The sequence below is a fragment of the Sphaerodactylus townsendi genome, linkage group LG16 (assembly GCF_021028975.2).
Source record: "Sphaerodactylus townsendi isolate TG3544 linkage group LG16, MPM_Stown_v2.3, whole genome shotgun sequence".
Lineage (NCBI taxonomy): Eukaryota > Metazoa > Chordata > Lepidosauria > Squamata > Sphaerodactylidae > Sphaerodactylus > Sphaerodactylus townsendi.
Window position 1 is genome coordinate 1,205,525 of NC_059440.1, and position 24,998 is coordinate 1,230,522.

The 24,998-nt window shown below is 51.3% G+C and overlaps 1 protein-coding gene across 1 annotated transcript in view; it reads right to left on the reverse strand.

Annotated features, from left to right (window-relative positions):
* Window positions 1-24,998, reverse strand: part of PAFAH1B1 (platelet activating factor acetylhydrolase 1b regulatory subunit 1) — a 126,125-nt gene that overhangs the window by 44,535 nt on the left and 56,592 nt on the right. Inside the window, exons 2-3 of the mRNA XM_048518758.1 lie at window positions 19,307-19,518; window positions 676-760 (exon numbers count right to left, since the gene is read on the reverse strand). Of these exons, the coding sequence (XP_048374715.1) occupies window positions 676-760; window positions 19,307-19,338 (117 nt within the window). The 5' untranslated portion in view covers window positions 19,339-19,518. The remainder of the gene's footprint in view (window positions 1-675; window positions 761-19,306; window positions 19,519-24,998) is intronic.

Here is a 24,998-nt window from a genome sequence, read left to right on the forward strand (position 1 = left end):
AACACTCAATTGGCTTCCCCTGTATGTTCCAATGCAAGGGTTTCAGCAGGGAGAGCACTGCTCTGCATCCACAGAGGCTGTGCCAGTGGCAGTCTCCGTTGAATACTGGACATTTAGGTTTTGTGGGGTGCTGCTCATTTTCCATAAGCAGCTCTGAGAAGTTTTCCAAGAGCCTTCCTACCCCTGCTCAGCTGGCCTCTAGCTAGAAGTTAATAACTGCTAAAAAAATGTCTTGCTCCCATGAGCACAAAGTCACTTTGAGTCAAGGGGTGACACTGATCAGAATGTGGGTGGGGACCCTCAAAGTTGTTTCTTTTGCATGAGCATAGTCTACATTTTCCTTAACCTTGCTCTTAAAATGTAGCTAATGCTGAGTTCACTGTTCTGCCTCAAAGATGCAATGGGACCGGAACCCTATTCCATAGGGAATATGTGAATAGGGGCTGTGCTGACAAGGGAGAAGGGAAATGCTTGAGAAAATGCTTTAATCAGAATCTGGATCCTTGACTTGACTTGACTAAAATGGGCTAAAGATCTATATCTGCTCAAGCAAAAATCCAAAATCAGAGGCACCCCGTGGAGATGGCTTGCATTTGACAAAACATCCTGAAGTAAGAAGCTAGACAGTAAATATCACCCTTACCAAAAATATAGAAAGCAAGTCTGTGTACTTACCACATCAAGCTCTGCTTCCTTTTTAAAAACAGAGTATGCTTCTTCATAGCCATTAGAACGAAGATAATCTGCTATTGCTCGATTTCTGAACAGAGAGATTAAAATGTTGGAATTATAACACCTTCAATAAAATTCTGAAGCAATGCTTCCCCCCAGCACCCCAAAAACAAAGCCCTCAGCATGCAACTCATTTAATAGGTATTCTATAGAACACAAACACAATTTTAAACAGAAAATTATAAGGAATTATAACTAGTTATACCTTGGGCCATTAAGAAACTTCCTTGTTCTTCCAACAATACTCACTGTAGTATAAAAGGGCTATTGTTATTTGTTAGATAACTGGCCTGGGGAAGGTGCCCTGGCTAATTTTCCTGGATTTCTTAGTGGTGTTGGCTAAGCAGCCCTGTGAGTGGTGCAATAACATTTCCCTCTGACTGCCGCTGGTTATCCAAGGTCTCGGCCAGAGGTGTCTTCTCCCAACCCTGGTACGCAAAATACTTCCAAATGGAAAGAGTGAATAAACCTGGAACTTTCTGCACGCACAGCAGGTGCCCCCCCCCCCCATCCCCAAGCCAGGGATACTCCCTTTAATCACGAAGTCCTTCTGGAATGCCTGGCAAGACTGCGAATGGGGGGGAGGGGGGCTCTTTGCCATGGTTCCATCAATGTTTAGGAGATTTAAGAACAGGGTGCCTATTTTTTAACATCTACATAAATACTCTAGAGAAGATTAACCTACCTACTGTATATACTTGTGTATAAGTTGACCCGTGTATTCGAGGCACCTTAAGCAATCTTTGCCCGCTCCCCACTGGATCGCTCCCCACACCCGCTGGCCTCCCAGATCTCCACAGCAGCCCCAGCCCTTGCAAGCAAGGAAACGCCAGAGCAGGCGGGGGCAAGCAAGGAAACCACAAAAGCTTAAGCAATCTTTGGAGCATTGCCCTTTTAAGAAAATCATAGAGACACCCTGCCCGAGCGACAGCTTCCCTGAAGCCAAGTCTTAGAGCCTGCGGGGAAAGGAAAAGAGGAAAAGATGAGTGGGTGAATGAGGGGGACGACGGGCAGCAGCTCGCGTATAAGTCGAGGAGGGCTTTTCCGGCACAAAAAATGTGCTGAAAAAGTCAACTTATACTGCTTGGGGTCCCCATTGGGCAAAAAAGTAAGGCCCTGCAGCTGAAGAAGGTGTGTAGAAAGCCACAGTCATCCTCGCTTCCCTGCCTCTTTGCATGCATGCTGAGAGGAGAAGCATGATGAAGGGGCAAGGCCATTCACTGGCTTCCTCCCCTGCAACTTGGCCATCTCTCCTCCCATCTAGTGCCTCCTCTTCCTATTATGGAATGGATGCCATGCGCTTACTGCTTTCTGGGGCTTACGCAGCTGTCTGGGTGATAAAAATGGGTCCACGTTTAAGACAATCTGAAGAGCACTAAAGTATACAGACAATTTATACAGCTTGTTTCAAGTATTTATTTACTTCATCTATATCTCACTTTTCTCCCCAATGGGGAACTACATCAGCTTACCTCCTCCCCCCCTCTATTTTATTTTCCAACAACCCCATGAGGTAGGTTAGGCAGACAGCATGTGATTGGTTCAAGGTTACCCAGCAAGTTCCCACTGCAGATGACAGATCGGAATCTGAGTCTCAACAACACTAATTCTTCACTCTAACCACTAGACCGTGCTTCATGTATTTTCAAGTACTTTTTACAACACGTCTACAGAAGTCATTATTCCCTCTACCCCATATTGCACAGAACTCAAACCAACCAGTGCCTAAAGATATCTAGAAATCTCACAACTCACTGAAGAAATCTAAAGAGAAACTGGAAGGCATTTTCCTAGCCACCACATGACACTAGTTCTCAGCAGGAGAGCTGTCTTCTGAATACTTTGGCAGTCATTATTTTTGGTAGCCCCGGCCATAGGTTAAACGCTTGTACCACCAGCATGTATGTGCATATACCTGTTTGTAAGGAAGAGCCAATGAGCATGAACTTTACAAATTAAACCAAGGACCAGTACTTGAACAAATAAGGGGCTCCAATCACATGTTCAGTTGTTCACTCTTACATGAGAATTATTCAATGCACATACACAGAACCATCAAGAGGATACTGGGCCCAGTTGTGAACAGGGCTTCTATGACAGTCCAAGGCCACATGACTCCTGCCAGTCCCTGTAGGTCAGTGATGGCGAACCTTTTTGAGACTGAGTGCCCAAACTGCAACCCAAAACTCACTTATCTATCGCAGAGTGTCAACACGGCAATTTAACGTGAACACTGAGGTTTTAGTTTAGAAAAACCAGTTGGCTCTAAGGTGCGCATTACTCGGGAGTAAGCTTGGTGGTAGTCGGTGGCTTTGCTTTGAAGCAACCGTGCAATGCTTTGAATGGGTGAATCACGACCCTAGGAGGGTTTACTCAGAAGCAAGCCCCATTGCCAGCAACTGAGCTTACTCCCAGGTAAAGGATTGTGGTTTAGTTCTTCCCATGAAAATCAGTGGGGTTTAACAGCGCTTAACAGGTTTACCTACACTGCTTTCCCAAAACTAGGTCTGAAGTTTAATGCTAATAATCTCCCTGAAATAATTACACTACTGTCCCACTGGGGGCCTGGCAGGGGGAGGGGGAGGGGGGAGAGGGTAGTAAAACTTTCGCTTTCTGAAACCCAATAACCCCACCACCACCAAATAGAAGTAAAAAGGAAGTCAAGGAAAGCAATCCTAAGCAAGAATGCTGTGCAAGGGGTGGGATAACTTCAAGAAAGCTAAATTTGTGGAGCAGCCATCTGATCTGCAATTTTCCCTTCACATGTTATCACAGCATTTGACTTCCCACAAAATGCAACAGGAACAGAAAAATAAAAGCATCGAGAATATTTTGAAATGGACCTATCTGTCCCACATTTTCCTCTGTCAGAATGGCCCTAATTCTGACAAGGGGGGTGGGGAAGGGATGCTCAGGGCGGTAAGGGATGCTCCTCTCCCTTTCCTGTCAGTTGGTCAGGGCCTGGTTTAGCTCAATTCTTTATCGGTGTGAAATGCCTTTTGTCGTTTGTATTTTTGCTTTGATCCTGTGGAAACGGGATTGGCGTTGTGAGCCCAGGGACCTTGCAAGATCACACCTCCTCGCCCTGGGCTCCCAGGCACTAAAAGCCCCATCACTCTCTCTCCTGAGGAGGGGGGCCCTTAACAATCAGTTCACTCCAATTGGGGCGAGTGCCTGAATCCCACCACTGTGCATGCTCTTGGCAGACACACTCCTCCCAATGGCAGACACACTCCTCCCTGCTCTTGGCAGACACACTCCTCCCAATGGAAGCCCCTCACCTGGACTGCTGCTTTTTAATCCTACCCCAAAGTTTTAGTTTGGTCCCAAAAGTTACACTCCAAGAAAAGCATGCCAGCCTCCAGTCTCCCAAGCTTTGTGGGGGAGGGGGAGTACTTGCGGGGCGGTAGATGGTACTTACAGCACATCAGATCAAGAGGACCTCCCTGAAGCTCAGCCCCAGCCAGCACAGTGCCTTGTGCACGGCCAGCCTGTGCAGCGTGACTCCCAATGCGTTTGCTGGCAGCCACATCTGGCTGGGTGAGGGGGGAAGGGGAAGATGATGGCATGCGTGCCCACAGAGAGGGCTCTGAGTGCTGCCTCTGGCACCCGTGCCATGAATCGCCATCACGGCTGTAGGTCAATGCTTCATGTGCTCCCAAACAGCCAGTGTTTCTGACTTATGGCGCACATGCTCTCTGGCACAGCTAGATGTACAGCTGTAAAACCTCCAGAAATGCACCAGCTACCTGGGGGGGGGGGAGGAGGGTTACACACATGCCCTTTGGAAAAGGAATTCTGGGGAAACTGAAATACATATTTTCCCAGTCAAACCCAAACCTGTTTTGCTGTTTTAAAATAAAACGACCCATTGGATACTCACCGTGAAGGGGTCTCCTCTTGGGTGGTTTCGGCCATTTTGTTGGATTGTTCTTCTTTACCACTTGCTAGTGAGGCAGGAAGAGCTTTTTGGTCACTTCCTGTTGGCGCCAAATTGCCCCAGTATCTGACAAGTCGAGCAACTAGAAACAGAAACAAGCAAAAGGAAAGAGGGAAACAGCCTAACACGCTGTTACAAAAACCCTACTAGAGCTATGGCCAAAAAAGGAGGAAGGAACTCTAAGTCCAACAGGGACGTAACCAAAAAAACGAAACATGCAGAACAGACTCTACAGGGGCTAAAACCCCGGGGGAAAAACCAGGCAGAACGGACAAGGAGCATATTATCAGAGGAGAACAAGAACAGGAAAGGCCAAGATGGCCTTCACCACCCAAGAGAAGACCCCTTCACGGTGAGTATCCAATGGGTCGTTCTCTAGGGTGGTTTCGGCCATCTTGTTGGGACTCCCCAAGCAGTACCCACAATAGGGTGGGTCCGTTAGTCTCCAATAATATGCTCCAGGATCCTTCAGCCAAAGGGTGCCTCGACGGCATCCAGGGATGTCAGTCTGTAATGTCTGACAAAAGAGGAAGGGGAAGCCCATGTGGCAGCCCTACACATTTGATCTAACGGGACGTGCCTGAAAAGGGCAGCATTGGTCGCTGCACTTCTGGTGGAATGGACCATAATCCCACTTGGAACTGGCAAGTTATTTGCCTTGTGTGCCGCTGTGATGCAGGCTCTAATGTTAGAGCTAATGGCAGTGGAAGACATGGCCTCCCCCAACCGGCGGGGGGGGGGGGACTACGTTGACGAAAAGGGTCTCGGACTTTCTGATTTGCTCAGTGCGTATGAGGAACGCTTTAAGCGTACGATGCACGTCCAGACAATGCCAGAGCCTCTCCCTAGGATAAGAAGGCTTGGGGCAAAAATTGGGCTTAGGTGAAAGCCTGAAGCCACCTTAGGTCGGAAAGACGGGTCAAGTTTCAGCACTACTCTGTCTGGAAAAAAATGGCAAAGATTGGGGTTCACTGAAAGGGCCCTAAGCTCAGACACCCGCCTGGCGGAGGTGATGACCACCAAGAAGAGGAGCTTCATACACAGCCAGCGGAGGTGGATTGACTGGACCAGCTCGAATGGTGACTTAGTGAGCGCATCCAGCACTGCGTGTAGCCGCCAGGAGGGGAACCGGTGGGACACAGGGGCCTGAGACTGTTGCACCCCCTTCAGGAACTGAAGAACGTCTGGATTTCTGGTGATGGGGGCCTTCCCAACAGGTGGGAGGGCAGTGGCTATCGCAGCCAGCTGTTGTCAAAGGGTGGAACAACGAAGACCTGTAGCAAAACCGTCCTGTAAAAAAGCCAGAATCTAAGAGACAGACGGGGCCTCTGGATCAACCTGCTTTCTCCTGCACCACCTGGCGAAGGCCTTCCAGGAGGAGTTATAGATTCCGATGGTCAATCTGCGCCTGGCTGCTACCATGGTATCCACGACCGCCTCAGAGTAGCCCTTGCGAATCAGTCCTTTCCGCTGATCAGGTAACATTTGGCATAGACGTTGTCTGTGTGTACTACAACGTGCTGTCAAAGAATCCGGTTCATGAAGGATCAGAGGGCTAGAAGAATGGCCCTGACCTCGAGGACATTGATGGGTAGGGAAGCCTGAAGGGGCGTCCAGAGACTCTGGGCGAAGTGTTTGCCTAACTTGGCCCCCCACCCTCTGAAGCTGGCGTCCGAGAATAGGTGGATCTGGCACTGAGTTGCAAAGACCTTCCCCCCACTCAGGTTGTTGGTGGATGTCCACCATCGAAGGCTGCACTGGACTGAGGGAGAGAGAGGAAGGACTTGGTCTTTCCGATGAATGATGGAGGTCGCATAGGGACATAGAAGTGCTTGGAGAGGGCAGGCATGAACCCTGCCCCACTGGATGAGGTTGATGGAAGACATGAGGAGGCCTAACAGACTCACCAGTTGGAGCACAGTGGGGGTATAGGCCCGTAGTTGTTTGTGGCAGACTTCTTGGATTTTCTTTATCTTCGCTTGAAGGACTAAGAGGGTGCACGATGAGATGTCTATCCGAGCACCTAGGTGCTCCATCCTCTGGGAAGGACTCTTGTCCAGGTTGATGACGAAGCCGTGTGTCAACAGTGTCTTCTATACCTTGCGAACGTCCCTGGACGCCTGCTCCCTGGACCTTGACCTGATTAGGAGGTTGTCCAGGTAGGGATGGACGTGAATGCCCTGACTGCGGAGGAGTGCAATCGGGGCTACCAGAACCTTCGTGAAGACACGTGGGGCTGTAGCCAAACCGAATGGGAGGGCGACATATTGAAAATGAAGATTTCCCAGCATGAAGCGAAGGAAGCAGTAGTGGGCAGAGTTGATGGGAATGTGTAGATATGCATCCTTCAAGTCGAGAGATGTAAGGAAGTACCCCTGCTGGATAGCCGCAACCGTCGACCTGAGAGTTTCCATCCTGAAGCGAAATTTGCGAAGAAACTGGTTTACATGGCGGAGGTTGAGGGTGGCTCTGGTGTCCCTGTTCTTCTTGGGAACAGTGAAGAAATGGGAGTAAACCCCCATTTCCACTTGCTCCGCTGGCACCGGCTCGATCGCCCTGATGGACATCAGATGCGTGATCGCCATCCGCAATCTTGCTGCCTTTTCTGGATTTGAACTGATGGGTGAAGGTAGAAATCGCTCCCGTAGCAAATGGCGGAACTCTAAGAAGTAGCCGAAAGAAACGATCTCTTGGATCCATTGGTCGGCAAAGGGAGGATGTCACTGATGTTGGAAAAGTAGAAGCCGGCCTCCTATCGGCACCTCGTAGTAGTCAGGCTTTGTTTCCCTGGGAGGGGTCAGGACAAAAGGATTTTCCTCCTCTAGGTTGTCCTCGGAAATCTTGTCTCTTCCAGAAGGAGTTCTGACCCTGCCAGGTAGACTGCCTGTTCTCCCGCTGAGTGTAAGGTTGTTTCATTTTGCTAACAGTCTGAAGTCAACCTTGAGTCTACATTCCTTCATCTGGGTGTTGTGCCCAGACCAGTTCGTATCTCCTTCTTAACCTTGCTGCGTGCTTGCCATCTCTGGCTTCTATATTGTGTGAATTTCTGTATTGGTGGGAAAGCAGGGTTGTTTTGGGCTGGGATTTCCGCGGAAAAACATTGCCTGTAAAAGCGGCTGCTGGGGAGAGTCTGGCCAGATTTCGCATTGTCTGTAGAAGATCATGAATGCCAGTCAATAAAGAGCTTTTAAAGTTACTGTTGGCCTGGACTTTTCTGGTTCCTTACATTATGCGAAATCTCACATCTTTCTTCTATTAGTTTTCTCCTGATTGAACTCTGGTGTCCTTTGACATGCAGAAGTTGGGATTTAAGGGCCCGATGAATTCGGAATATGAAGAGGAGCCGGTAGCCCCCAAAGAGGGCTCTGGTTCACTTCACCCTGCGTCCACTGTTCCTAGGGATCCCTCGGAGTCTATCTCCTTGGTTTCCCTTTCCAGACCTCAGCTTAGTCGCAGCATGGCTTTCTGCAACTTCAGGAACAAGTTGACCAAGCTGGCCTTCGGTGGTCTGCCTCTCGGCCGAAAGTGTCTCGGGGCCGACGGAGATTGTGGGATCTTGGTGGAGGGATGTGTATGGGATCGCGGCCCCACCTGGAGAGGGTACAATATACACCACTCCGGGCCAACGCAGTGGATTACAAACCTGTAATGCGCAAGATTACGGAGGAAATTGGATTATCAACAATTCACGGGACTGCTGGTGAATCGTTGGAACGTTTCCTGGACCGTTACATGGAGGATCCTCCTCCTGTGGAGTATTGGCAGAGCACCGGGGCGAAACCCAAGACGTCCGACCGCGTCGTGCCGATCTGGGAATCCCTTGATTTCGCTGCTCCCCAACCAGGTGACATGGTTGAGTCGCTGACTACCGTTCAAGAACGTGAGGTGGGAGAACCCACGCGTGGATCTCGACTCAAACTAACGTTTCCGGACGACCGAGGAGCGGAGGAACCTGAGGATCCGACTGACTCATCCGGAGATGTGGGACTACAAGAGCCAATTGGCCAGGAGGATCTCGGTTTCCAACGTGAAAATCAACAGGAGGACCTGGAAAATATTAGATGGCAGCGGGTCCAAGAGTGGCAGCGATTCCACGACTCTCCCCCAGATGACCGTCTCCAACAGCCAACTCGTCTCCCTAGCGAGTTGGAGAGGGAGAAGGAAGCTTTCTATCGTCAACTTCAACAAGATCGAGACAAGCAGGAGAGAGAGCTACGTTTACTCGCTGAGCAATCCAGACATGAGTTGTCATGGGAAAAACTGACCCTCAGGGCTCTTCGGGATCAAGGGGAGGTGGATGCTGCTCTGCAAAGATCTGAACAGCAACGACTCCTACGTGAACGCGAAATCAAACAGCAAAGAGCAGCGCTTGCTCATAGGGAGAGAGAACTCCTGACTTTGGAGGCTCATGCCAGGCAGGGCGCAGAGCCCCATCGGGCAATGCAGACGGGAGGTCCTGCTCCCCTACACATGCAGCCAGAAATCCAGCCTGAGCCCCGTCGTCAACTGGCAGCGGCTGCACAGCGTCCGGCCCAACGTGCTCAACCGGCTCCGATTCCAGCGCCTACGGTTATGTCGGCGCCTCCTCCAGCTCCATTCCCTGGTCGAGCCTACCCGAGACCGCGTATACCAGCTCTTTTTGATGGTTCCGCTTCCAAGTTGCCCTACTTTATTCTCCAATTGGACGCCCACATGCAAGATTTCGATGATCTCTATCGTTCTGAGCGTGAGAAAGTTAGAGACATTGGATCCGTGCTGGATGGTGATGCGGCCGAATGGTTCGTAGAGTTATTCAAGCAGGACACTGAAGAACTACATTCTGTGGCGGCGCTACCTTGTGGACTGCGGCTGCGTTTCAAAGATAGGGGTGCATCCACCAAAGCTAAGAAACTCCTAAAAACCATCAAGCAGGGTAACCGTCCCTTCGCAGAATATGCTCGCCAGTTCCGTGCAGCAGCCAGCAAGATTACGGATTGGCCCAGCCGTATGAAATGCGAGTATTTCTTCAAAGGCGTTGATCCCAAGATCCGTGAATGGGCTGTATTGCATCAAGAACCTCGCACGGTGGCTGGATGGATTGAAGTGGGAGGCCAAATTGCAACGCGCCTTCTACGCTCCGGCAGTGTGTCAGCCAAAGTCCAGCCACCAAAGCCACCCAGTGCTCCAGCCAAGAAATCGGCCGGCGGAACATCCGTCTCAGAAACCGTCTCTGAACGTCGCCGACGCCTGGGTCTTTGCCTCTACTGCGGGGAAGCCGGCCACATGGCTGCCAACTGCCCAAAGAAACCCAAACCAACTGGATCGGGTCCGACACGCAAACCAGCCGCCAAACCTCCACGCAAATCGGGAGGTAAAGCTACACAGGGATCATCGCAGGCATTGGTGGAAGGCGACCCAGATGGTCTGGAGGTGGAAGAGGATGCCCCAGACGCTTTCGGATTTTCCTCTCTGGCTATGCCTCCTCATGAGGAGGCCACCCCTGCTCCAGATGCGGTGAGAGTGAAGGGGCGCCCCCATTACTTTGATGACTACCCTGGCCAACCCAGTCAAGAATACCCGTATTTTAGCCCCTGCACTCGTAAACTCAGGTTGTTCTCATTGTCTTATGCGGCCCCAAGTAGCTGAACAATTGGGTTTGAACCGGGTGCTCCTAGCCAAACCTATCCCGTTCACTCAAATGGACGGAAGCCCCCTAGGGGGAGAAGGCCCAGCCCGCTTCCGGACTGAACCAGTGCTACTTCGTTGTGCCGAGCACTGGGAGAGACACTGCTTCATTCTAGCCCCGGTGGCTCAATACCCTATAGTTTTAGGAATATCATGGCTAGAGACCCACGAACCCACCATCAAATGGAGCGAATGCATAGTCCGGTTTACCGATCCACCCTGTGGGGATCATATGCATGAAGGTGAACCTCCCCTTGAACCCCTCGCCTCTTTGGTGCTGGAGGTGGCACCCCCTCCCGAATTACCTGGGGTTCCGAAAGACTATTGGGATTTGGCCAAGGTTTTTGAGGAAGGGGAGTGTGATCAACTGCCGCCCCATAGAGACACTGATTGTAAGATCACTCTTGTTCCAAACTGCCCAAGGGCAGAATAAATCGAATGAGCCCCTCCGAGGAGAAGGAATTACGAGCCTTTTTAGACAAAAACTTGGCTCGAGGCTTCAGTCGGAGGGCCACCAAAAGCACTTAGGCAGCACCGGTATTGGTTGTGAAGAAAAAGGATGGCTCTCTTCGTTTATGTACGGACTATAGAGGTTTAAACGCTGTATCAGTCTCCAACAAATACCCCTTGCCCCTCATCAAGGATCTTTTGGATGCGCTCGGATCTGGGCGCATCTTTACAAAACTGGATCTGAGAGAAGCCTATTATCGGGTACGCATAGCTGAAGGTTATGAACATCTCACTGCTTTCAATACTAAATTTGGCCAATATGAATATCTTGTAATGCCCTTCAGGTTAAACGGAGCCCTGGGGGCTTTCATGTACCTTATCAACGAGGTGCTGCAAGATTTATTGTTTAAATGAGTTGTCGTGTACTTAGATGATGTTCTCATATACTCGCAAACGGAGGAGGAGCACGTCAGTCTGGTTAGAACTGTATTGCAGCGTCTCCTCGACAACTCCTTGTCTGTCAAACTTTCCAAATGCGCTTTCCATCAGCAAAAAATGGATTATTTAGGATATCGGATCTCCGCTGAAGGCTTAGAGATGGATCCAAATAAAGTCTCGGCTGTTGTCAATTGGCCGGTGCCCACTACGCGCCAGGAACTGCAGTCATTTTTAAGCTTTGCTAATTTCTACCGTGACTTTATTCCCCAATTTGCGGAGCTGGCATTGCCTTTCACTGATCTCTTACGCACCAAGGGTCGCGGGCCATTAGCTACTAAACCAGGAGCCCCCCTGAATTGGTCCCCCTCCTGCCAGCTCTCTTTTCAACAGTTAAAACCAGCTTTCACCACCGAGCCCATCCTGAAACACCCTGACCCTGCACTTCCCTTCGTGGTTCATGTGGATGCTTCGGACAAGGCTTTAGGGGCAGCTCTGTTGCAGAAAAATAAAGCTAATAAACTCACACCGTGTGCCTATTTGTCCAAAAAACTGTCATGTCCAGAACTGAATTGGACTGTGGGTGATAAAGAGACGGCTGCGATTAGCTAGAAGCTTCTCCTCAGCACTCCTGGAGACATTGGCTAGAAGGGGCACTTCTACCCCTTTCCAAGTTTGGTCGATCATAAAACCTGTCAGCATTGTCTACCTCCAATCAAAAAATGTCCAGCCATAAAACAATTACGCTGGGCGGATTTCTTCTTCTAGGTTCAATTTCAGCGCCCATTTCTTTCCCGGGAACAGCAAATAAACAAGCCAGCAGACACCCTGTCCCATCTTCCCAGGGGGCGGAGCCGCCTTCATCGCGCATCTGTGCCACGCCAACTGGCCCCAAGGTCACCATCACACCAGTTGGCCACGTGGACTCAGATCCCAAGCTTCTAAGGCTGATCCGGGCCCCACCGGGTGACACCTTCCCACCCCCCCACCTGGTAGCCTTGATATTGTCACCCCCCTTATGCAACATTTGCAGGAGGTGGGACGGCAGCCCGTTCCTCCGGAAGATACTGGCGCGTTGCTCTGCCTCAAGGAGGGGGTTTGGCGCAGGGGGGAATGTTGGTACGTCCCTCCCTCGTTTCGTAAGGAAGTGTTGCTGGCTGGCCATGATGCCAAGAAGGCGGGACATTTTGGGTTCCTAAAAACTCTCCATCTCCTGCGCCGGCAATTTTGGGGGCGCACCATGCGCAAAGACATTGAGGCATACGTGAAAGGCTGCCCTGTCTGTGCTGAGGCAAAACCTATCGTGGGCAAGCCTCATGGGCTATTGCAACCAATCCAGCTGGCGTCTCGTCCTTGGCAGGTTATTTCCACGGACTTTATCACAGATCTCCCTGAGAGTCATGGCAATACCATACTATGGGTGTTGGTGGACTTGTTCTCTAAACAGGCGCATTTCATTCCTTTGTCTCCACCTCATTCCGCCCTTGCTCCCAAGCTAGCCAAGTTATTCCTGCAGCATATCTATCATTTGCACTCCGCCCCGCTCAAATTAATCTCAGACCGCGGGCCCCAGTTCATCTCGAAATTCTGGAAGGCCTTTTTGAACTTGTTAGGACCACTCCGGCAGTCACTGCCCCGTACCACGTGCAAAGCGACGGTCAGTCGGAACGGACCAACAGAACATTGGAACAGTACCTATGTTGCTACACCAACTATCATCAGGACAATTGGGTAGAATTGTTACCCTTTGCCGAATATGCTTATAATAACGCCCTGCATAGCAGTACCGGCAAGTCTCCTTTTGAAGTGGTTATGGGGCAAGTGTTTCGGTTTCCTTCTCAATCAATTGTGCCGCTTCCACCTCGGGCCAGGAGTTTAATTCCTGGATTCAATCTCAGGCGGAGGGCTGGAAATCTGTGACTACTGCTCTCACTCAGGCACAAGAATCTCTAGAAACTGCATGCCGACCGGGCATCGCTTCCTGACTTTCCCCTTGCAGGTGGGAGAGGCCTGGGTCTATCTGTCCACAAAAAAAATCTTAGAGATGTCCATCGATACTCAAAGCTGGGCAAGAAATTCATAGGGCCAGTTTGTGATTACTAACAAGTGATCAATAACGCTACTGCCTACTTTGAACTGCCTAACTCATAAAGCAACATCCATCCTGTTTTTTCATTCCAGCTTGCTCCTCTCAAGTGGGCTCCAGATATTCCAATGCCTGGCACGGCTCCTCCCCGCTTAAGCTCCCCGCCAGTCAATGCATTGATGGACACAAGCACTAATGCAAATTGATGCTGTTTTGGACTCTCGCTTGCTTCGCAAACGGCTGCAGTATTTAGTATCTTGGGTGGGGTATCCCTCCGGCCATGACCAGTGGGTGTATTCAGAAAACATTTTGGCCCCCCACCTTGTAGCTGTTTTTTATAAGGCTTTCCCTCACAAACTCGAGGAGAAGTGCCTTTGGGGAGGCAGTGAGTAAGGTTGTTTCGGTTTGCTAACAGTCTGAAGTCAACCTTGAGTCTACATTCCTTCATCTGGGCGTTGTGCCCAGACCAGTTCGTATCTCCTTCTTAACCTTGCTGCGTGCTTGCCATCTCTGGTTTCTATATTGTGTGAATTTCTGTATTGGTGGGAAAGCAGGGTTGTTTTGGGCTGGGATTTCCGCGGGAAAACACTGCCTGTAAAAGCAGCAGCTGGGGAGAGTCTGGCCAGATTTCGCATTGTCTGTAGAAGATCATGAATGCCAGTCAATAAAGAGCTTTTAAAGTTACTGTTGGCCTGGACTTTTCTGGTTCCTTACACTGGGGGCGAAAGGAAGGACAAAAGTACCGAAAGGAAGGTTTATGGGAAAATCTAGGTTTGTCCGCTCTGACGGAGCGGGGCATGGCTTTCTTGTGATCCTTGGTCACGATGAGGATCTTCTCCAATTCGGAGCTAAAGAGAATGCCCGCCTGTGGTAGTTGTAGCTGGCGACCACTGTCTCCGACAGGGCTTGAGCCAGAGGAGACGGCGAGTCACAGCAGCTGCTTCCGTGATGCGAGAGGACGTTAGGAAAGCATCAAGGGTGGAGTCCGCCAGGAAGGAGACTGCCATGATGACTCTTTCAACACCCTCCCTTACACCCTGGTCCTGAGGAGGGATAATGGTGAGAAAGCGTTGGAGCCAGACCAGGGAAGCCCTGGCCACTGTAGCCGAAGTGGCTAGGTTCCTGGCAGCCATGGCGGAGCCCTCATGGACCCTACGTAGACTGGATTCAGCCTTTCTGTTGATGGGATCATTAATGTTTCCCTCACCATCTCTATAGACTAGCCCCCCCACCGAATGGAGGGCAGAGATTGGACCGTCCACCAGTGGGGTCTTGATGAGACTGTGGAGATGGTTGGGGGCAAGGTATAGTTTTTTGAAAAGGGATGGAAAACCTTTATGGTAGCAGGGTTAACCCACTCCTTTTTGAACTTCCGTTCAAAAAACTCTGGCAGGGGAAAGAATTGGGATACCCCATCCTCCACAGGGAAGATGGAGGCCAGCCCCTTGGGGCAGCCCTTAATGGGCTTGGAAGGTTAGGTGGAGTTTGGATCCTCTGCCTCTTCAGAATCGTGCAAGGCTAATGCAGAGATGGTCTTGGCGAGTAAAGCTGGAAGCTGCTCTGTCTTAAAGAGACGGTGGCTCTGGTTACCTATCTCTGGGACGGGTGTTTCGGTATCGGAGAAGTGATCCAAATCTGAGCCTAGCTCCCCTTCACTAATGTCGCTAATGTCTGACCCAATCCCTATCTGCCCTGTTGAGTCTGGGGGACCTGGATCGGGACCTGACTCTATGGCGGGTGCTGTCCCTGCTATGGGTAGGTGGAGGGATCTGCTGTGAGACTTCCTCTCTAATGGAGGAGCGCATAAGCGCCACAAGCTGGTGTGGGGAGAATCGACTCCAGTCGTTGGGAACGGCCTCCTGCAAACCAGAGGAGCCTGGGACTGCCAGCTCCTGCCTAAGTGGCAGGGAGGAGCCTCTCTCTTCAGTGCGTCCTGGGCGAGAGGCAACAGAGAGTCGGTCGACCGACGGGGCAGACATTGAGGCCGAGTCGTAGCACCATGGCGCTGCTTCAGCAGGTCTCTTTCTTGCCACGCTTTTTTCTCTGCTGCGGCTGCCGGCAGGGAGTTCTTGGCGGCCCGTGCACAGGCTGGCTGAACTTGCGCGCCTCCCTCCTCACTCCCCTGGTGACCGGGAGGTGGTTCGTTGGCAGGCCCGATGGCCAGCTGAGGAGACACTGGGCTGCTCCGCCAGCTCGGGTCCCCGACTCTGCGAGGGCGAGCAGGACGCCCTGGCCGCCGCCCTGGTGTTCTTGGCGACGGATCAGCAAAATCCCTCCCTCGGAGGGGAGAAGGGGGCCGTGGCCATGACCTTGAAGAGTAGATTGGAGGGAAGGGAGGGAGGGTAACGACACAGGGTACGACTCACGAATTCGGCTAAAACAAGAGGGAAAAAGACGAAGGGGTCCGCTCTGAGGAAAAAATCTGCAAGGAGCCTGTCGATGTTGCTGCTCTCACTAGCGAGGCAGGAAGATACTGGGGCAATTTGGCGCCAACAGGAAGTGACCAAAAAGCTCTTCCTGCCTCACTAGTAAGTGGTAAAGAAGAACAACCCAACAAGATGGCCGAAACCACCCTAGAGAACACCTAATTTATAACATAACACTGGAACTGTATTAATTGGCATATTTACAAAATTTGAAAGTATTTTTCATGCAATACATTTTTCAGCCTTTTTCATGCAATACATGTTTGAGACAGTAAAACCTAATATTTAAAGAAGCATTTCACTGTCTTTACAGGGAAAAAGCCCAACTTGCAGTAGTTGCTCCAGTACTCCTCAAAGGAATTTAAATGGTCATCAGAAAAGGGGGGAGCAGTGTTTCTATTTTTGACCGGGTTCTTCAAAACTTTAGCTGGATGCTACAAGTAAGTGGGCCTTTAAAAACAAAACCTGTCTTTGTTAATAGATGGAGAAAAACGTTACCACACCCTGATTAAAATGTAAATAGGAATCACAAGATAGTCAGAATTGCGTCAGCGTTCCCTTGAACAGACAAGCTGTAAAGCTCCACAGCTGTTATGATTTGGGGAAGGACAGAAAACATTAAGAATGTCATACTGACTACAGAATTCAGCTTCACAGCAATCTTATCTTTAATTTAAAATATGAGTTTCTAATCCATATGATTACAGAGGTAGTCTTGAAACAGCAAATATGAATGCCAGGTAAAGCATCAAGTTTCTGAATAAGTTTTCTGGCGAAGAAGGTGGGACCACACAGGTACCACAATGATGAAACCTAGGTTCAAATTCCTCCCACAGGCCATGAGAGTTGCTCATTTCAGCGGCCATCCTGATGAGCCCACATAACGCTGTTCCTGGTGGTACTGGCAGAAACAGCGTGGGGACAAAATATTTCTGCAGTGTACAGAAGCAATCCTCAAATCTTCTGCCTCACACGATTTCCCTCACGCAGCACACCAGGTTGTTGTGCTGTCTGAACCCTGTTCTTTTCTCTGTGTCCGAGAGCGGGGAGCCCCCCCTCCCCGGACTTAGCGCCGCCGTCACCACCACGCCCGCCGCCTCCCCTGTCGCCGGGTTGGGAGGTCGGGGGCTCCCCGTCACGTCGGACGGCTGGGACGAGGAAGCCCGTCAACGCTCCGGTGGGCTCCTTCCCTCCCGCAACGACATGCCTCCCTGGCGCCGGTCTGAAGCCGGAAGGGGAGGCAACGACCGGGGACGGGCAGTCGGGCCCTCCCTGGCGACGAGGGAGCAATGCGCCCCAGCCCCCAGGCGGGAGTCCAGGACAGCTTCAGTGGCCCGGCCAGCTGGCGGCACTGGCGATGCCGCTCTCCTGGATTCTCCGTGGCTGCCGGGTCAGGCCAGGCGGTCAGGTGGGAGGCGGGGCTGGGAGAGGGAGGGGTTTTCAAGGCAGGAGGGAGGCAACGAGGGTATAAAGGGGGAGAAACGGAGGCACCTGGGGGATTTGTTGGGTGGAAGGCAGGAGGAAGGCAGGAGGAAGGGAGTGGTGTGGAAGGCTCAGGGACTAAAGGACGGAGGAGAGACCAGGAGGGGTGGAACAGGGAACGAGAGGAGCAAGCGAGGAGAGGAGGTCTAGGGAGGTCTGAAGGGGACGAGGGAGACGAGTGGGAGTCCTGTGGCGTGAACAGACTCTCAGGCTGGACGGAGGGGGCTGGGCCAGGCAGGCCCTGAGGGAGTTTAGACCCCCACATATAGACCACCCCTTCTTAGACCAGGGGTGAGGCCAGGAATACTAACCCCGGGGTAGGGATTGGAGGGACGGACGAATTTCCCGGTGATACTCTGGAGGGGGACCCTGACACTCTGCAAGCTAGGATTCACACCAAGTGTGGTTGTCAGATAAGATAACAAGACCATCATTTGCCATTCTGCCTGGCCTGGACATCATGACAAAGGAAGTCTTTGCCCTCCACGCTGTGCACAAAAGAAGGCAGCAAGAAGAGCCCAGGAGTCTGTGGACTTCCTAGGGTTGTGCCTGTGATGCCTGAACAAAACACAAGATAAGAGAGGTGGGAAGAGTAATACGCAATGCAGCACAGTTTACAAAACCAACCGAAACATGAACTATAGTTTGTTGGTTACAAACTTCAGATTACCTTTATGCTAGATATCAAGTTTATTTTCGCAATGCCCCCCTGCCACCTATGTGCATGACTCCCTCCTGCAGCATCTGAGCAGATGGCAGCCGTGATGGCCTCAGCTGAAGCAGAAGCAGGCGGCCTCTCTGTCTGGGCTGGCACACATGAGGATGCCGACCCCTGCAGGGCAAATCCAGCAGGAGTCTCCTGCTTTCGGATGCCTCCAGCACCAACAGAAGAGGGGCCTAACAATATTTGATAGCACACCTCTACATTAAATTGACCAAGATCTCCATTAGATCACAAGGTATTATATTACCGTCATGGGAACGTGAGTGTCAAAATTTGCCTTCCACCTAACCATGCACAATTTTAAAAACTAGTGTTCATTGTGAGTGAAGAAGTTCCGATCTAATCCATCACTGCAGTGTCTCCTCCACCTCTGCTCCTACAACCTGAAGACAATTCTTGGAATGTGGAAGTGGATTCTGAGTGCACCAATTCCAATATTACAAGTGCATCTTCTACTGCAACTGAAATAAATCTACACTTACTATCAAGAGTAACATAAAAGTCTTTCATCATTTATTCTTTCCAGGAGACAGAGCAGATTTTGAAATGCACAGTCAGCTTTATTGCGTGTGGATTTTCAGAAGTCTCCATTTATTTAAAAGTTTATCTTCTGGCTTTTGCGCCCATTGAGAACACCCACAGTAATTTACACTAAAAGATTATGGGCAGGATCCAAAGCGCTGCACCTCCCTGCCCCCTTCCTCTTGCCTATTGAGACCCACATAATGCCATTCCTAGTGGACTAAGGGATCTTGAGATCAGTACCAAATCATCGGCATATAGAAGTGCCGGAATTTTCTTATTCCCTAATGATGGACAGTGGGAAACTATTGTGTCCAGGACCGGTGCCATATAGTTAATAGATTAAATAATATCGGGGCCAACATGCAGCCCTGCTTGACACCTTTTGTTACTCGAATCTTTGTGGGAAGGGCCCCGCCGTTGGTACATTTAATCTGACAGGTCTAAGGTAATATATGAACCATGTTTATCAGGACAGAACAGTGGCAGCAGAAAACAGAAAGCGCTGGACCCAGCAGGACTGATCTGGGAATTCTTTAATGTCGATGCCAATGTTGAAAAGGCCCTGCTCCACAGGATTAATTAAAATGTGACTCAAAATTATGGCCAATACGCTACTGGGCTGCACAATTCACAGGAAGTTTACCAAATGAACGGATGCCAAATTCTTAACAATAATTGCTTTATGATCAGTTTCTTGCTAGCATGAGCATATTATTTAGAGGGTTGCAGACATGTATGTACATAGTATAAAAGTGAATGCTTTCTGCGAGTTCCACCACAGGGGAAGCAGCCAATGACCAAAACTGGTCAACATTTTCAATCTGGTACCCTGGATTACTCACAATTCATCTCGTTGCCTCTGTGACAGCACCATCTTGGCTGTGGTGTCAGGCTAACGTGATCCTGTTGCCTCTCCCTCGTCAGGTGGCCTTTGGATTCAGAGATACAGAGTTCGACTTGCCACAAAGTGGCTTCAACCCAAAGGATAAAGTGTTTCCACAGGCAAGCTCCAGCAAGAAGACAGCGTGCGTTCAACAGGGAAGAGTCATTCCATCTACAAAAACAAGGGGGAAGAGAACAGGGATGAATGTGTCATTGCTGTCCAAACTGTTCACTGCTGTTGCATAAGACAGGTAACCTGGTCATGGGTCCAAGGGCCACTCGGAGGTTTTCCCTCTACCTCTGTGGGATCAGCTTGGCCTTGGCTGGATGTGAACATGGACTGTGGGACAAACGAAAGGAGCTCCCGGCTTTTTTTTCCCAGGCAGTTGCTGGGCACCCAAGGGCCCGATTCTGACCAGGGCCAGGGAAGCTTAAGCCTTCTCCTCCAGCACCATTCCTTCTACCTGAAAAGACACCAGGAGCTGCTGTCAGCCCTGTGGAAGAAACGGTCCATTGGTACTTACCCTGAAGGGGCCTTCTCCTGGATGGCGATGAGGGCATCCTGGATGGGTGATTTCCAACCTATGCTCAGGGAGGCAGAACTAAATGATGTCACTTCCTGTGATGGGTTGGACTCTCTCTCTCCTTGATCCCCAGAATCCGAATGGCTTAGCAGTGAAGTAGTACGGAGATCTCGGAATAAACAGGAATAGTGACAGTAACATAGAAATAAGACATAGAACATAGGACCAACATGCCTATAACGGACTCCAAGAGGAATTAACTTTCAAACGCACTCTAAGATAACCTGATGCTAAATGATGGACTACACTCCGAGGGAATAGGATGCTCCTCATCGCCATCCACAGGAGAAGGCCCTTCAGGCAAGTACCAATGGACCGTTTCTCCTGAGGCTTATCTCGGCATCCTGATGGGACCTCCCCGAGCAGTGTCCCTTAATCCGGGTGGGTGTCTAGTCTCCTAATGTTCTAGCACCCTGGTGCCAAAGGCTGTCTCATTAGCTGACATGGTGTGTAATCTGTAGTGTCTAATGAAAGATGTGACAGAGGACCACGTGGCTGCCCTACATATGTCTTCTAGGGGAATGAGACCGAAGGCAGCATTGGCTGCCGCGGACCTTGTAGAGTGGGCCGTAATGCCGGGGGGAACCGGAATGTTGGAGGCCTTGTATGCTTCGGTGATGCAGGTTTTAAGTGTGTAGCTGAGGGACGCCTTGGACATTCTGAATTCCGCTAGGTGCATTGACGCTGGATGAAGAGCTTAATTCGCTCTTCTGATAGGCTCGGTGCGGATAATGAATGCCTTGAGCCGCCCTTCTGACGCCAAGGTGATGCCAGAGTCTTTCCTTGGGATGGGAAGGAGAAGGACAAATGTCGGAATAATGAGCCCTGTTTGAGGTGGAATCGTGGAGGCGCACTAAAGAAAGGTCGATCGAGGCGATGACCACTCTGTCTTTGTGGAAGATGCATAACTGGGAGTTAATTGAAAGAGCTTGAATTTCTTGATATCCTCCCACGTGGTGATGGCTTATGAGGAATAGTAATTTCATTCGCAACCATCTGTGATTTATGGTCTGGAGTGGTTCGAAGGGACGCTTGGTAGGCGCTGACAACACGGGTGTTAAGCCTCCAGGCTGGGGAACCTGTGCACCACCGAGGTTGTTTCTGGAGACACCTTTAAGAAACCTTTATAATGTCCGGTGTCTGGTGACTGGGATCGCCGTGGAAGGTAGGCCACACGGTTGCGGCCTGCTAGATACCCGCGTAAGAGTAGAGCCCTGAGGCCCTTTCGCTTTCACGCTGTAGGAATAAGAGTATGTCTGGGATGGAAGGTGAGATCCACCTTACTGTTTTCGCCCAGGAAACAAATTCCTTCCCAAGAGGAGTTGTATAGACGGTGGTGAAGGTCTTCTAGCCGCCATGATGGTGGCTATCACTGTGTTGGAGTAGAGCCCTTGGTCGCTAGAGATTACGCTCAAGAGCCAGGCTGTCAGACAGAACCACCCTGGCTTGGGGTGGACGATGGGGCCTTGAGACAACATGTCTATGGGCTGGGTAATCGGCTGTGGAGACGCTGCCAACTGTAGTATTGAAGAGAACCATGGCCGCCCGCCACCACGGTGCTACCAGTATGACTTCTGCTTTCTAGCCATATCTTCTGAGGAGTCGCGGGTAGCAGGTGACCGAGGGAATGTATATAGTAGTTCCTTCGCCAGGGGAGGTTAGGGCATCCGCTCCTGGGCCTCCGGATGGAAATATCTGGTGAAGAAGCGAGGCAGCTGGCATTGAGCGTGACGCTGAACAAGTCCAGAGGGGGGTTCCCTTTAGTTCTAGAGTCAGATTGTGGAATACTTCGCGTAGTTGCCACTCTGCTTCGACCATCGACTGACGGGCTGAGCCAGTCTGCTTCCGCGCGTTGAGGGGCCCTGCATGTGTTCCGCTGACAACGATAGGAGATGAGTCTCTCGCCCAGGGACACGATGGAAGCCGTGAGCTCTCCCGATGAAGCCTTCACGACGATCTGGACCCGCCCTGATTGTTGATATGGGCCTTGGCGGCAATAAGTTGTCCGGCCCTGACCAGGAAGATGACGGTCCTGGAGGGTTGGTTGGAAGTGCTGGAGGCCCAGCAGAATGGCTTTCATCTCCAGGATTACTGATTGGTGAAGTTTGGCTTGCCTCGCTGTCCAAACACCCTGGGCGAAGTTTTGTTGTAGCGATGTTCCCCAGCCGCTGAGGCTGGCGCTCGGGTGAAGATCTGGAGCCTGTGTGGGTAGAGGTACACTTTCCTCGAAAGGTTCTGGTGACGGCCCACCACCGGCTGTCATGAGCCTATGGAAATCTGTAGAGGCATGCATCCCTCTTGTGCATGATGAGGTATTGTAGCGGCGAAAAGTTGTAATGTCCTGCATGGAACTCCGCCCCATTGCAGCATGTCTGTTACCGAGATGAACAATCCCATGAGTTTTACAGCTGTAGGAGGGAAGCTCTGTTGGCGGAAGGAGACTGGTCACGAAGCCTGGATCTTGGAGATCTTGGTTCCGAGGAATGAATAGGCTTATTGAGGAAGTGTCTACATGGCTCTCAAGTGCTCCATCCGCTTGATGGGTGTAGGGAGCCTTCTGAGGTTCACCAGAAGCCGTGGTTAAGCGCAGTGTGTTCATGATCACCTCTCTAGATCCTGTAGCTTGTTGTCTGAGTTAGCGCATTCAGGAGGCTCGCCGCAGGTACGGTGGAATGTGGATTCCCCGCTCGAGAGCAAGCCATGAGGTGCCAGGAGCACCTTCGAAAACTCGGGCAGTGGCCAGCCCAAACGGAAGAGATCTGTATTGAAGTGATCTGGCCCCACCGCGAACCGGAGGAAAGCCGCCTAAAGGGTTGATAGGGACGCGGAGGTAGGCCTCCTCGCGGAGGTCCAGTGAAGTTAGGTAGTCGCCTGGGCGAGGGCCTCCACGATGGATCGCGAGTGTCTCCATTTTGGTTCCGCCGCAGGCGGATGTGGAAGCCGTTCACATATCGAAGGTTTAGAATGGCACGCCAGTCTCCGCTCCGGGCCTGGGAACGTGAAGAAATGTGAATAGACACCGCGAGGAACGCCTAAGATGGGCACCGCTCGATGGCCCTAATCTTGAGTAGGTGTTGAACGGCTTCCGGTTCTTTTTAATTTTGTCCGGATTGCATTGGGATGCGGGTAGATTCGAAATCGACCTTGGGAAGCTGGAGAATTCGAGGAGGTAGCCTGAGGTGACGCACCTCCTGGTCCACTGGTCGACGGGTCGCCTGTCCACAGGTGGTGAAAATTGCTGAGGCGTCACGACTGGGATCTGAATGTAGTCAGGATCTGGAGGTCCTGTCAGGTTGAAATTGTTTTGCCCTCTGCCCTGTTGACGGGCTGTAGGGACGAACTGGAGAAGGTGCCACGCCTTCTGAATTGCTGTTGAGGGGCTGCTGTTGTTGTTGTTAGAACCAGCTTGCCGCCCCTAGGAGGCGGGTGAGCTGTGAACTAAAGCGTGGTGGGGCGGGGTTTAAAGGAAGATGTTTGGTCAGATCTGACATATCTGGGCATGGTTTTGTTCTTTAGGTTTCTACGAGACGCATTCAGGTCCTTGCCGGAGTTCCAGAACCGCGGGTAATCGTGAGGTGGAAACCAAATTTGTTTGAATGGAAGTCGGCAGACCAGGCTCTCAGCCAGGCTCGGTTCGCGATCACGCCCAGTGCCAGAGCACGGATACTAGTGTGAGTGCATCAGCAGGAGTCTGCCCACAGCAACCGCGGCAAGTGATCCTACCCTTCACGCAGACCTTGGGCCTCTGGAGGGAGCATGAGAAGGGAGAAGCACGCAGCCACACGATGGTGGGGCTCTAGCCATGGTGGAGGATGGGGCTAGGCTCTGATGGATAAGGCTAATCTATCGTATTCTTCTGTGGAAGACCTCCATTTGGCGTGTCCATCGAATCCTTCAGAGTCCCTTTTCCATCCTTAGTGACAAGGTCGCTCTTGATTGAGGGCTACCTAATCGGAGCATCAACAAGAGGGGTCTTAATGATATTATGGATGTGCTCTGGAGTACATAGAGGTTTTTAAAGAAGAGGGCAGCTCTACTGGCGCCTAGGTTAAGCCACTCTCTTTAATCCTTCTCTCGGCACTCGGGAGAGGAAAAGGTCGCTGATGTCTCCTCTGACTGAGGGAACATGCCCTTTGCCCTTTTGGGACACCTAACTGTCTTTGGAAGTGGAGGCCTCAGGTCCTCGGGCGCCTGTCGGTCCTGTAATTCAAGTGCAGATGGCCTTTTAACATGAGAGGGGAGGTCCTCCTTCTGAAAAAAAAATCTGACGACTGTTCTTATTTTCCTCCTGAAGTTCTCTGTGTCAGAGAAATGATCTGATGTTTACCACCTCCCCTTCGCTGGCACCTTCCTCCTCAGGGAGGTTAAGGGGATCCCTATAGCCAGTGTGGGAGGGGTGGGTGACCTAAGGGAGGGGCTAGAGTGATGGCTATGTCTGTGTGATCTCTTTTGAGAATGGAAAGGCTTTCTGTTTGGCGCTTTAGCTTCTTCTTTATTCTTGTCATGCTGCACTATTTCCTGTCTCATTGTCTTTCTAAACAGCCCCATTAAGGCCTCTGGGGAGGTGTTTGCCCACGAAAAAGACTCAGGAGGATTAGAAACGGAGGCAGACTGAGGAGCCCTCCCTCCTTTTCCCCTCGATCTTGCCTGGGTAACGAGAGGGCGGCTTCCTGGGAGACTGGGGCTTCTGTGTGCCCTCTTCAGCCATCTGGCGCCCGCCTCTGCCTCGAAAGCGCTCTTCACGCCGCCGCTTGTTGGCGCTACAAATCAGCTCCGCTTTGGGTCCCCGCCGCGGGGCTGGAGGGAGCTCCGCCAGCGACGTCCCAGAGAGGGACGCGCTGGAAGTTCGCTGTTGTGGGCGCTTGCCCTGCTGGCGCTAGGCTCCGGCGCTTCTTTATCGGCCGGGCCTTCGCCGCCTTTTTTTTTGTTGCCTGTTCCTCGCCGGGCCGTCGGCTTTGGAGGGAGCCCGGGGCTTATGGCCAGCAAATCAAGCGTGGAGGGCTCTTTGCAAAACCTCCCGACGGTTGTTGCCCCTGGTGGCCTGCAGACTTCCCAGCGAGTCGGGAGG